Source organism: Cataglyphis hispanica, chromosome 1 (assembly GCF_021464435.1).
Source record: "Cataglyphis hispanica isolate Lineage 1 chromosome 1, ULB_Chis1_1.0, whole genome shotgun sequence".
Classification (NCBI taxonomy): Eukaryota; Metazoa; Arthropoda; class Insecta; order Hymenoptera; family Formicidae; genus Cataglyphis; species Cataglyphis hispanica.
This window is the reverse complement of record NC_065954.1, coordinates 1,465,283-1,478,544: the sequence shown is the minus strand read 5'-3', so window position 1 is coordinate 1,478,544 and position 13,262 is coordinate 1,465,283. Positions and strand designations below refer to the sequence as shown.

The 13,262-nt window shown below is 39.5% G+C and overlaps 1 protein-coding gene and 2 long non-coding RNA genes across 11 annotated transcripts in view; 1 reads left to right on the top strand and 2 right to left on the bottom strand.

Annotated features, from left to right (window-relative positions):
- Window positions 1-4,699, top strand: part of LOC126854898 (optomotor-blind protein) — a 77,773-nt gene extending 73,074 nt beyond the window's left edge. For 6 of the 7 annotated variants that reach the window (XM_050602113.1, XM_050602081.1, XM_050602098.1 and 3 more), the window contains one exon: window positions 3,173-4,699. In XM_050602113.1, coding sequence (XP_050458070.1) covers window positions 3,173-3,986 — 814 coding nt within the window. In that variant the 3' untranslated portion in view covers window positions 3,987-4,699. The remainder of the gene's footprint in view (window positions 1-3,172) is intronic. The other variant, XM_050602072.1, reaches the window with a different exon arrangement.
- Window positions 1-13,262, bottom strand: part of LOC126855121 (uncharacterized) — a 206,281-nt gene that overhangs the window by 154,401 nt on the left and 38,618 nt on the right. The window lies entirely within an intron of this gene.
- LOC126855142 (uncharacterized) overlaps window positions 1-13,262 on the bottom strand; it is a 116,792-nt gene that overhangs the window by 85,362 nt on the left and 18,168 nt on the right. The window lies entirely within an intron of this gene.

The following is a 13,262-nucleotide window of genomic DNA, read 5'->3' as shown; positions in this document are numbered from 1 at the left end:
GAAAGAAAGTACGCCGGTGTGCGGCGAGTTGTCACGTCATTCATCATCATATACACCGTGGAAAGATCGCATTGCGATACGCGGCAATTTAGTTCGTTCGCTTGTGAAACTCCCACTACCTCCTTTAATACACATAACGCAATGCGATACGTATTTTCTAGCGATATATATTTAGCGCGGTTGTTAAATTAATAACTGTGACACTGACTACCTTCTCCGGGATTAATTTATTCATTCGATATTTACTCATTCGGCTAGCACATACTCTGCGTCTGATTAATGAGCGGATCGAGGAATCTACAAAGAATCTGATAATGAGTTTTACTCTTAACTTTTGCAGTTAATTATATTATCCGTAAAATGAAAATCGTTGGCATTCCTGCGAGTTCTCCGCATATAACAAAGCATTCCTTCGAGATATAATTACTAGCCGGATTAGCCTCCGGCTTTACCTTTGATTTTCGTTAAAAAATATCCATCTAACTTTGTTGGGTAACGTCGAAAAATTTGCGTTCAGAATGACATGTGCAGGTAATGACATTTTAAATATCTCGTTGTTTGCAGTAATATAATAGTGTCAACATTATTATTTCTTACCACATAATCTCTTGATTCTCTAATCATTAATAGTCTCAATTTATAATCTCTCAGTTTTGTTAATGCAAAAATATCCATCGCTTGTCAGACTCTAAACATTGCGATTATATATACATTGCAATGGCAAATATATTTTGGCAGAGTAAAGGAACAGTTTCTATCCTTTTTAGAAAAAAATATTTTTTTTTTTTTTTTTGCGATGATACGAAAAGCGCCGCAAATACGTCTCTCATAATCGCGCCAAGTCGAAATATTCGATTCCGCAAGCTAATCCAGAATTAATTGGCGCGCACGGATCCTTTCGAGCGAGCACGGGCAAATTTTCCTGGAATGTCTCTAATCACGCGAAGGAAACTCGATGGTACGTTACCGTCGACAATCGAGTCGAATGACGGGCCGGGGTTACAGGGGCACGACGGAATGGGGAAAGGGAAAGGGAAAGGGGGGAATAGGGCAAATCTAATGCATCGTCTCGTGCAAGCAGAACAAACCTAAGCCTCGTGTAAGTCCCGGCTATAGCCGTTCGCACAACGAGAGGCTTACCGGTACCTTAATGCCATGTAATGCGATCAGTTCACTAACACACAGCGGCGGCGCGCTTTCGCTTGCCCGAGGTGCATCCGCGCTCCTCATGGATGCATCCGTGACATGCACTCGTTGCAGCAACGAGAAGGGCGTGCAGGCTCTCTGGTTTGTACGTAAGTGCGAGAGCGCGCCAAATCAATAGTTCGCCGTCGTGCACCCGGTATAGAATTCTCGAATAAGTACGCGTCCCTCTCTCCTCCCGTCTGCGGTCTCGACGAGAGAGACGTTCATTTTTATTTGCACTCGCCGAGACCGATCGAAGTCGTCGTTTAGCGCTAACCACGGCTAATTATTCTTTTTTCCTGCCTGCATTTCAGTCGATTGTAAAATCAAACTGTAAAAATATATAAAGATTCATACATATTAATGTAGATTAATTAGAGATGATTAAAGCCGTTAAGTTTATCTAGAGGCTACTTATATAAAACGCAGTTCAATAAATCACGTTGCGATATACGCGATTCTTTGCGTAGATCGGGTGATAGAAATACGCTGCTGCCCCGAGGAAATCGCCAATAGATCAGCAGCGCATCGCGAATCGATACGGTCTCTCGCGTTCGATATCGCCGCGACATCGTGAAAAATGATCATGACTGTCGGGATACAGGCGGCTAGAGATGTCAGCGCGATAAATCAACGCTCCATTCCCTTTAGCTCCTCACGATTCACGGAAAAAGGTTCTTTGCGTCGTACCGCGACGCGGAGAGCGATATAAAATAGTGTGCTTCGCGTATATCTCGAGTATATCTATCGTTTATGCGAGCTTATACGTACAATATGCACACATAGACGCGAATTGCGCACACTCTCGCTCGTCTAGTTATATGTGCAAATAGCCGCGAGTGCCATAAAGTTAGTACGTCGCGCACGTGAAGGCAACGCACGCGCGAACGGAGGAGAGCTGCTACGCGCTAGACGCTTGGCGCGCGCATAGGAAAGGCGTTGAAGGCACAATTAAGATAATTAATCTAATACCGGCCGCGCCTCGGGCCGATACAGCTACCGGCGCTCGCATAAATCCCGCAGCCTCCTTTATTGCATCGCTCGCCAACCAGCTTTGCGTGAATTATCGTCGTAGAGACAGGCCGCTTACACGTCGAGAGTCAGCGCTGACGCTCATGCGTCGAGGCCTTTTTTGAGATTCTCTCTTCGACACAATACCTCTCTGTCTCCCTGCGATCGCATGATCGTGCGCCTGTTTCTCTCGAACGCGATATTTTATTCTCAATGGAAAAATATATCGTTCTACTTTTTATAAGACATACATAATCGCGAGACAACATTTACGGAAATTTCGCGGAATTTTAAGTAAAAAGCCTGAATTATATTCATTTTTGGCATATTACAAATTGAAAATTGTGACATTACAATAACTTTCACATATGATATGTTGTAAGTTAAACGATCAATGTGCATAGAAAACAAAAATATAGCCAAATTATTACGCTTGGTGTATAATCGTTGCTCGGTTTTTGCAACATTTATCTGCAAACGTATCTTCTTACCGCACATTGTTTATTATATATATTTTCAATTGAAACATACGCATGTTAACAAAACCACAACGAGATGTTGCCATTGATTTAGCATTGAAATTGCCGCTGCTAAGGAAAGAGGTAACTTTATCATTCGCCTTTTCGTTATATTCTCAGAACCAATTATAGTGTGCCGTAATCATTGAGCATTCACGCGTCTCAAAAGAGATTAGCAACATTGATAAATCATATTGAAATAGAGGTGGAACCCATTTTATCCAGCAGCTTTCCACGCTGTAACATTTTTTAACGATTGATTTTTTAACGATTGATAATTTTTACTAACTACTTAATAGTTAGTAACCGCCTTTCCATAAATCAATAATCAATCTATATAGAAATATGAAAGCATATAAAATGGACTTTTAACTTAATTTTACGCGATAGAAAATTAGTTTAAAGAGCAAATTAAGCGCGAACCTCACAAGATTGCTAACTCCGCGTCGTTGTTGCAGAAGGCAGGCGCTACTGACAGTATCGGGCGGCGGTTCCCGTTTGACAGCTGGCGGACCAGCGTCGCCGGACAAGAGACGCTCATCCAACTCTGCCACCGATCTCATGGATGACGAGGACAAGCTGCTGGATGTGGTCGGCCCCGACACGCCACATCCGGCCCATCATCATCGGGAACGGGAGCACTCCCGGGAAAGGGATGACCGAACGAGCGAGCGGGGCGAAGGTAGCGAATCGTCCGGGTCTGAGAGTGGCGGCGGGCCAGGCCCGACCGGGTCCGAGGGCCCACGGCCGGATGTCTCCGTCGGTCCGCCACTTCATCCGCCACTGTTGCCGTATCTGTATCCGCCGGTTCCCGGACTTTATCCTGGACCCGGTCCCCTGATACCACCCACGCCCCTGGGTCTGCACGGCGGTGTCACACCCGGCATGCTGTTCAACGCCCAACTGGCCTTGGCGGCCTCTCAACATTCAGCGCTCTTTGCGCACTATCCGCATCCTCTGGCGAGTCCCTTGCATCAGCTAAAGGGTCACAGATTCGCGCCCTATACCCTCCCGGCTCCTTCGCACGGTTCCGCTTTTGAGACCGTGACACCCGGCAGCAGGACCTTGAGCCCGAGATCGCCACCGCCGAGGCCACCAACCGATTCGCCGACGCCCACCAGTGGCAGCGCTCTGACCTCCACGACGCCCAGCTCTGCGGGCGAACTCAAGTCTATCGAGAACATGGTGAACGGGCTGCAAGAAAAGAGACGGAGAAGTCCCAGTTTGACGCCCGGGCATCGGGGCGACGATGCCGGCGGGGGGAGTCCGTGACAGGAGAACGAACCTGTGAGCAGTACGAAGGACGATCCAGATGAGGATTGCGCCGACGAGTCTGGCGGCGACCCGGAAGACCTCTCCGCCGACGAGAGGGAGCCGGACTCTACGTCGGAGCCGTCGTAGCGGTAGGAACGTCGACTGGTCGATATTCGGTTCTCAGTCTTCTGCCTCTTCCTCCTTGTCTTATTTGGGAATCTTGGTTGCGCTCGATCGTCTGCCAGGATTTTTGCTGGACGCGCCGGAGGGGAGCGAGGATGGCCGGACTCTCATACTATAAAGTGCAATTTTATTTCCGGAGTAGCGCCGCGCTCGAGAAGTCGTGCTCACGAGCGAAAATGGCACTCTTCGTGCTTTCGGGACAGGACAAGGAGTCCTTCGCGTGTTTCCTGTATCTGTAAATAGACTTCAGTGCACGATCCGCGTGCGTTAGGAGTATATCTCTGTTGGAAGACCGCGTGGCGGGATACGGTAGACTCTCGACCAACGTTGCGCCTATTACGCGTTAATGTAAATTTAAACGAGACGCAAAGGTGAATGCGATAGGAGGAAAATGAATGCGAGAGAGGAAGAGAGAGTCTACGAGCGCGTACCTGTATCTCGTGTGAGTCTACGTTCTACCTGTGTACGTTAGGTCTCAAGGGAAAAGAACAGAGAATATTGCAATATAAGAGCACCTCCTATTATTTGCAGTCCCTGTATATATGTACCCTAGTGATATATTATATTATATATTATATATTATATTATATATATATAAATATTATATATATAAATATAAATAACATCTACATTCTCTCTGTACTAATTATTATATAAATATATTATATTATAATGATATTAGGAGACGCGTAAATGCATAAACGCACGCTGCCCGATTTACGCCTCGAAAACAAAAAAAAAGAAGCGCAAAGAATCCCAAATTCGAAGGGTCACGGGGTCAATCTGCGAAAAGAGAAGCGTGACGCGGCGTAAAAACCGCGGATCAGTTCAATGCGACTTCCAAATCTCCTCGATTTCTCGAAATTCAACATCGTCATTGCACGAAGATTTGCGTCTAAGAATACGTAAGAGGTAAAGTCGTCGATCGAAATGACGCGATGGCGAGCGGCTTTTTCGTTAGTTTATTCAAACGACAATTGTTTCTGACGAGTCGTGCTTTTTGACAACTTACAAGGAGAAAGCTTCTCGTCATCTTGCGCGCTCTTGATGATCTTCCTCGGGATTTTACAGATAATCTCTTTCGATCTTTTACCAGTAGATTGGAGTAGGTCGGGCTTGTGATCGTCGCCTGCAATGTCTTTCTCTCTGTTTCAATTATAAAAATTATTTCTCAAAAATGATAATTCTTTTATATTGTTGTCAAAAATATGATGCTGTGGGGCTGTTTTTTTTTTATTTTAAAGTTTTTTTCAGAATATAAGGAAAAATGAGATTTTACAATAATTACTCATTACTCGGCCATAGATTTGACAAAGGACACCGGTATTACTTCGCGCCGACCAAAAGTCCGATCCGGCCTGCGATTTGTATAAATAGTAGCGATTGGTGTAGATAATTATTAAATATCTAATATAGAACGTCGAGTAACTTGCAATCAACTCGCGCAGGTTTAGCAGAGAGAACGTTATTTGCAAATGCTACGCATACGTAACACTATAGAAATGGTTTAATGAAAAAAAACGTGACATCCTGGATGGAAAATAACGGTGATTTAAAACGCGCGATGTCTGCGGGAGCGCGGCGATTTTTTTAAGGAAACATCCACGAGACTGGGATTCCCGCGATGTGATCCGAGAATGAGGAGACCGTTATCGTTTGCGACAACGCGAATGCAGCGCACGTCCACGGCTATAACGACAATCAAAAGATCGACTCGTTATGCATCCTCGCGTTAACACCGATCATCCCGTTGTGCAATCGACAATTGGCTTCCTCATTCGTATTCTAAAATCACTCTGTCATAATTCGATTAATCGCTATCACGTTTCGTGTTTTCGATCCTGCAATAGTGTCGAGTATCGTAAAATGGGAAAGATGAGTGGATCTTCTAAGTCGAGCTCTCGTTTCAGCATAATTTATTGCCATTATGCAGTAACAGCGAAAGGTAAGTCAACAACGATTAGATCAAGTAGATCAATCGCTTGATGTGTTTTCAATATAACATTTAAATTGTGTGACATATAAAAATAATATAGAAATATAAAAATAATTATTTTTAATGATTGATATTTACCGAGCTGTAATATTTCAAAATTTTTTTAACCCTAGAATATCTATTAATTTTATATGATTGACAATTTTAATATGATTACATACATGATGTATGCACAAATATGAATAGAATATAACGTATTGAATAGATATTCTGACATGAGTCCGTTGATTAAAACGAGAGATACGTATCATGTATCGACTTTTGGAAGTTTTGATCAGTTTTGTTTCATTTTACGATACCCGTTAAGGGCAAGCATCATCACTCTCTGTAAATCAACACATGTCTGTAAATCCAAATCCATTATGGGAAAGCGAAATGTTCTGAAAGCAATAATCGAACAGAGCCGTGAATGTAACTATCGTAAGTGAAATTGGTAATCGGTTCGGTTGTTTCAATGGAATACTGTAGTCGTCAAAACTTTCATGAGAAAAAAATCGGCAAGCATTTTAGCCTAGGCATAGAGGAAGAATCTGAAGGAAGATTTTCGAAATTAACGGTTTGGAAATTAGAATTTGAAGGATCGAATTAGCAGGGCCCGCGATCGATCATGTATTAAACAGGAATTCTATTCGGATGGTAAAAAAATGACGAAACAAATATTTTCCATAAATCTTTGTAACTTTCGCGATCATTTATAACTGGTTTACGCGCACAATCCTCTCTCTTGACTTGCTTTCGCCTATATTGATTTTTAATGAATTTTGTTCAGGCATATCTGAGGCAAACTTTATGCTTCTAACGTACTTATATTATTTCAACCTGTTTATATTCAGCGCTAAATATGATTTCTTCGATTTTTTAAATTACAAAATTTACTTATACAAAAATGAAGAACACAAGTCAATGAATGTGAATTGACTGAGATGAGAATTGCCACATTTAGCGCTAAATATATCGCGCGACAGCGAGTTTTGATATTCTGGTGCAGAAATAAAAAAAGTGATGGATATGTACAGATACGCAATTGAACAGGCAAGTGGATGAAGAAGGCTTGTCACATTCTTACGCATGCTAAGTTATTTGTATGGATGAATGTTACTCCCTATTGTATCATACGTAATCAATACGTAAAGTGTATTATCAATTTAGTGCTGTGATGGTTCTTAGTGAAGATAGCCTATGGATGAAGAATCCATTGTACAATATTAAGTCACATTAACGCGATCATATTGATTTGAACGCTAAAGCCTGTAATCTCAAAGCATTATTATTATATCGAAACATTTTCTTCGTCCATCTGCTCCTTCAATTAACGATTCAATTATGTATTCGACAAGAAGTTCGTTGTCCATTGGAATTTTAAATTAACTGCTACGATCAAAGAATCTCGCTCGAATAAAAATCGCGTCTCAGTTCCCTCGAAACTTCAGGAATTTGCTCAACCCTCGCATATATTTTTCGTGGCTTTCTTCGGGTCGTGCGCTAGAAGCGATACGAGCCTCATTGTCGACAAGAAAAAAAAACAGGAAAAGCAAAAAAAAAAAATGGAAAAAAGAAACAAGAACAGATGGCTCAGACGTAGTCGCGCGCGTCAAAAGTGGATTCCTAACACGAGAATCGTGATATTCCGTGGCTTGTATTGTATATTGTAAACTTCTTATAGACCTTTTGTTTCTCGCTCTAACTCCATTCCCGATCCTGCCCCGAAGTCCCTCCGAAAAATCCACGTGATTATAAGAATTATATATATATATATTAATTTAAAAATACAATGACACTGTGTGCTCTCATTTTTCACAGTCCACCAATATGCCATAGAAAATTGCAGAATGTAAAACTGCCGCGTTCGCGAAGCGTGCGATCAAAATATATGCTCTTCCTGGCATAAAAAATCCGATGGGCAATATCAGCGCCTGTGTGATTACCGATGAATAAATAAACTTAACGCAAGATGAATTTACCGTTGCACAGTTGTATCGCATGCATAAATATTTGTGCGAAATATAGTCGCAATATCATTTCTTAACGCGAATGTCGATTGAATGGATACGTGAAAACATATGTTGTTGAAGATTAGCAATGCGTTTATTAATTTGCGTATGATTTTCTCCCACATTCCATATTAAACGCTAGCTGCGAGTTCTATCGAGTTAAACGCGTCGTAAATATTAATTTTTAATATTCCTTATTATACCATTCGGTAATAATCTTATATAACATTAATAATGATGGGCAAGCCGAGAAAAATAACTTTGCTCTATCGCTACACGAAATCGATCATGCTCACTAGAATGAATGATGGTGATTAGCATTGAACAGATATTAAAAGGTTCGTTTACGAATGCAGCCAATGGACGCGATTTTATAACGAAGAAACTTTTGATTCCGCCGCCTCTTTAATGCAAGAAACCGTTTCTTTTTTGCCAGAAGAAGATAAGCGTGCAAGAACGCGCAATGGTGGCGCAGGAATTTTAATCTTTCGACCGATCGGCCGAGCGATTGTAATAATTACGGTTAGCCAGTGTGAAGATGCAATGATGCGCTTTTTCTTGATCGCAAAATAAAATAATGTAAGTGTGAGAAGCAACGAACACATATTGGGTTTCATTAAGGAAACGAAATATAAAACTTTTTTTGACAAGATTTGATATTTGTATATATGTATACATAAAATAGATATGTGTATATATAAAATTTTATATATACATATATTCATACGTCTTAAACTAATATACATATGAATGCATACACACATGTTGTGTGTATGCTTATAAGATTTTGCAAAATTTTACATAATACTCTTATTTAAATATTCCTGTGATATTTCAGAAGAATTATATCACACTCGTGACAAGGTGTTGCACGAAAACATATTTCAGGAGCGGTGAAAATTGATGAGATAGCGGAGTAATTAACGACATGCGTGCCTTTTTTTTTTTTAAATGAAGGGTACCTTCGATGAATTCGCATTTCCGCCGAGCCGTGGTGTCGAGGTGAATTCTCCGATGATTACGTAGATAAAAAGCTAATGAATACGGCCTCGTTTGAAGCAAGCAGATTAACGATTTCTCGCACAGCGAGACAATTAGGGGTATTACATAGCTAATTGGACGGTCGTGCATAAGTTTTGCCACGTCGTAACTCAAATTGTTGTCGCTTTCATGTCATTATATGTCATTCAACATAATTTTCCGCAACAACTTATATTTGAATATCTGTAATATATTTTACACAGTAACATAATGTCGCGATTGTGAAATCTAAATAAAATGACATATGAGAGTGCCAGTAGCGGAATAAAACATGGAAAGAAACGTCACTGTTCTTAATTTGATTATTTTTGTAAAATACACACAATACTTGTGTGTGTGTGTGTGAAACTTTAACTTTGAAGTCTGTTATGGCTTTTGAATGCGGTTACCCTTTCTTCGAATAGTTTTACGTAATATATAAATTCGATGAGAGGAAAAGTTCCTTATGCCAAGTGCTTGTACTCGTTATCGTCAGAAACTGAGATCGTGGCATCACGATTATCCCGGTAATTTGGAATGTTTGCGTTTTGCGGCGACTTTCGTGTCACGTAACCACGCTTTCGTGGATGAGTAAATATAATAGTTAATATAAAAATAGCAAGATTAGGTTGGGGAGAAAAAGGACAATCGCAACGAATGGCGCAACGGTGACTTTATTTCACGACGAGGATCGAATGAGACTTTCGTGTCGCAGTATGCTAAACTACACGTAGCGAGGAGAGTCGTTTGGCAGCGAATCGACCGCGAATGCGAATGACTGTATTATAATAATAAGTTGATTCATGATGCTAAATAATGCGTTTTATAGAGTCGTAACGCATGTCGCGATAGTAAAAGTCGCACGATAGAACGAATAGATTTATGGAAGAATTAAAGTCGGACAATTAATTTTCGCAGCCAATTAAGGATCTCTTAATGTCCTTGCTATAATACTAGGATATTTTCTTATATCACGGAATTATTTTTTATTAATCTCTTACTCAATAATCCATTAAAATCAAAATTATATTTATGAAGTTATTATTTATGATTGAGGTACGGTACAGTATGGCACTATACACATATGGCAGATAAAAAGGAGTAAGGTTTAATGCACGAAGAGAAAAGATGGAAGGTACACTATCGAACATCGCTTGATTTTTAAGATTCTGTTTTTATCAGAATATTGTTGATGAACTTTTAAGTTCATCGACGTGATCATGAGAGTGATGGCGTTTTATGCCGCATCAGGGCGATCAGATCTATACGTAACGTAATAAGGCGGTTATTAACGTTTATCGTGATATTATCGAGCGTGCGCATTAAATAATTTATATCTTCATAGCATGTATATATCTCCCAAAGATAGGATTCGATCAAACTCAATCATTTTGCTCGGTATCGTGAAATTGATTGCTCTTTGCTTTCCAATAAAGATGCATTTGAATTTGCATAGTATCAATTTTCGTAGCTGCGCTATCATCGTAACAATGACAGATTGCATTGCTAAAATATAAATTCAAAGCTCTCTTTACTATGTGTTTATGGCTTGGTCGGTACCAAGCATGTGGCTGTTTTGTTAAAAAAGAGGAGAGTTCGATTTAATATCGTTTATAAATTATTCTCTACGAAGCGCTAGTCATCAGCATACAAATTGTTTCGCCCAGGTTCTCGGAACTTCATATCAAGAGACTGCGATACTTTGTCTAACTTTTTGTCTAAACCCTTTTTTTTTTATGAAAGCTATGCGGAAAATACTTTGAAAATTTTTACAAACGCGGAATTCTCAATTGTCTCGAATAAGCGTGTCAAAAAATTTCTCAGTCTCACACAAAAATTCGAAATAAGTCGACATAAGTTTTGCATCTTTTTTTTTGATATATTCATTTCTTTATATAAAACTGCATAAAAGCAATAACTTTTTTTTGCATCGATGAATACTTATTAATTTCCAGATTATTTCTATACTTAATCATTGTATTATCTATAATAATAGTAAGCTGCCATCTACGTGCTTTTATTTTTTTACATAATGCGAACTTTTCTCTCTTAAAGGCATCAATTAGAGATCAGACACGTCGTGTCTCGTGATATAGGCGAAGATGGAGGTACAGAAAAAGACCACGCGGAGTCAACTTCTTCGAGACAAGAGAGATTAGGAAGCAATCGGAATGCACGGTGATAGCCTTTGATCGGCGAATGTACACGATCCAATGTTATCGGTCCAATCGCAAGCTCCGTATGTTCTCGAGGGAATTAGAATCTTCAAAGTTTTCAAGAGAGCCGCATCGCGCGGCCCACTTGGCGCGCCCGATGCCAACGAGGATTTAATTGACACCGGGAGGTGTCACCGCACTAAACTATGCAGAGTGGTCGGCGTTCATTCTCTGAAGCTTTCGACCGGCTATTCTCGATTTCGTCGAAATATCCAAAGTATCAAAGATGATTATCTATCGTGAAGATCGATGCAGTAACATATATATAACAAGGCGCATAAAGAATTTTATTCAAGTTTTCAATAATATATTTTTTTTTCTATTTGATACATTACTAATATTTAATAATCCAGAAAAATGAAAATTATTGTCTATTATGTATTAATTATTTATTAAAAACACAATCATGTTATTTCGGAACGATATGTTTTATAATTCACTCGCATGAGTTTTACGTAATTTTTTTATTATGTGTGTGTGTGTTATGCTAAATGAAATACTTAATTAAAATTTCAGATTTATTAAAATGCTGTAACATAATTTTTAAACATAAAAAACTATACTAGAAAAGAGAAATTATAGTAATTAAGATATATAAATAAAAATATATTTTACACAATATTTGGATAAAATTTTAGATGTTTTATCTAACAATAAGAGAAACATTATATAAATTTTTCTTTATGCGTTCACTAAAAAAATAGAAATTTTTTTTTCTTTTGAAAACTGAATGAAATTAAAATGTAAAATTAAGAAATTGATATGCCTAGACGCGAGATTTATTATTATTAGTATTTTATTAAATCGAATCATAGAATCTTTTACACATGTTGGTAGAAAACGATATAATGAATTTAATGAATTCTTATCAGATCTTAATCCGGTTCAGCGATACTGGCATATTACGTGTTATATGAGTTAAAAAATATGAAACTTTATATATATATATATAATTTATATATTAAAAACAAATTAATATAAATTACAAAACAGATATTATTGTAAACATTTTGGCAATCAGATAATTTGACGCTCATCTACATGTTAAATTTGGAAAATTGCATCAATGTTGTTGATTTTACAATAGTCGATATTTAAGTTGAAAGCAGCGTTTCTAAGGTACTCGAAAAATTTTCACCGTCTTATCCCTGAAGAGCATTGTCTGCGCGGCTTTGAATGGCCGCGCTTAATTGACACTGGTAGGTGTCACGGCTCTAAGCTATGCAAAGTGACCGGGGCTCGTCGTCGGCTTCGGTCTCTGATGTCGGCCACGTGTGCACGGCTCTCGAGTCCGAGACGCTTTCGCTAGATACACGTCGGCACGCCTTGACGTCCGCGAAGACGATCGAAAATGATCATCGATCCGAGAAATTGAGGCTCCGCCATTCGACCGGACCGAATGAACGATCCGTTCGGCAGAAACTCATATATTGGAACGTATTAATTATGGACGCTGTCGGTATCACGTTTCTTCTACATCGCTCACCGCTCTATATGTCGTCTCCGCGCTAGCGGGAGGCCTCGAATTCTTCTCTCATCTAATGCGAACCAGTTTAGAAGTTCTCTGAAGCTTCTTCTTTTCGTGAATGTTGGATTATGATTTTATCTGTATCGCATTCTTCATGAAAAATTATTTAAAAAAAAAATTATGTACACACACCATTAATGCAAATATCTTTCTTCGTAATCCTTTAGATATTTTTTTATTGAAAAAATTTCATCTCAAGTTTTAGATTTATTTCAGTTAGAGATCATGGAAACTGTTTCAAAGATTCAGCTCGCGTCTTTAAGACCAGTCGTCATCTGTTTCGCGACTCTCTTCGCACGAGTAGCATTCGCGCGCAACTTTTACTCGGCCAGGCGCAAAATACTCCGATCCCGTACTCCC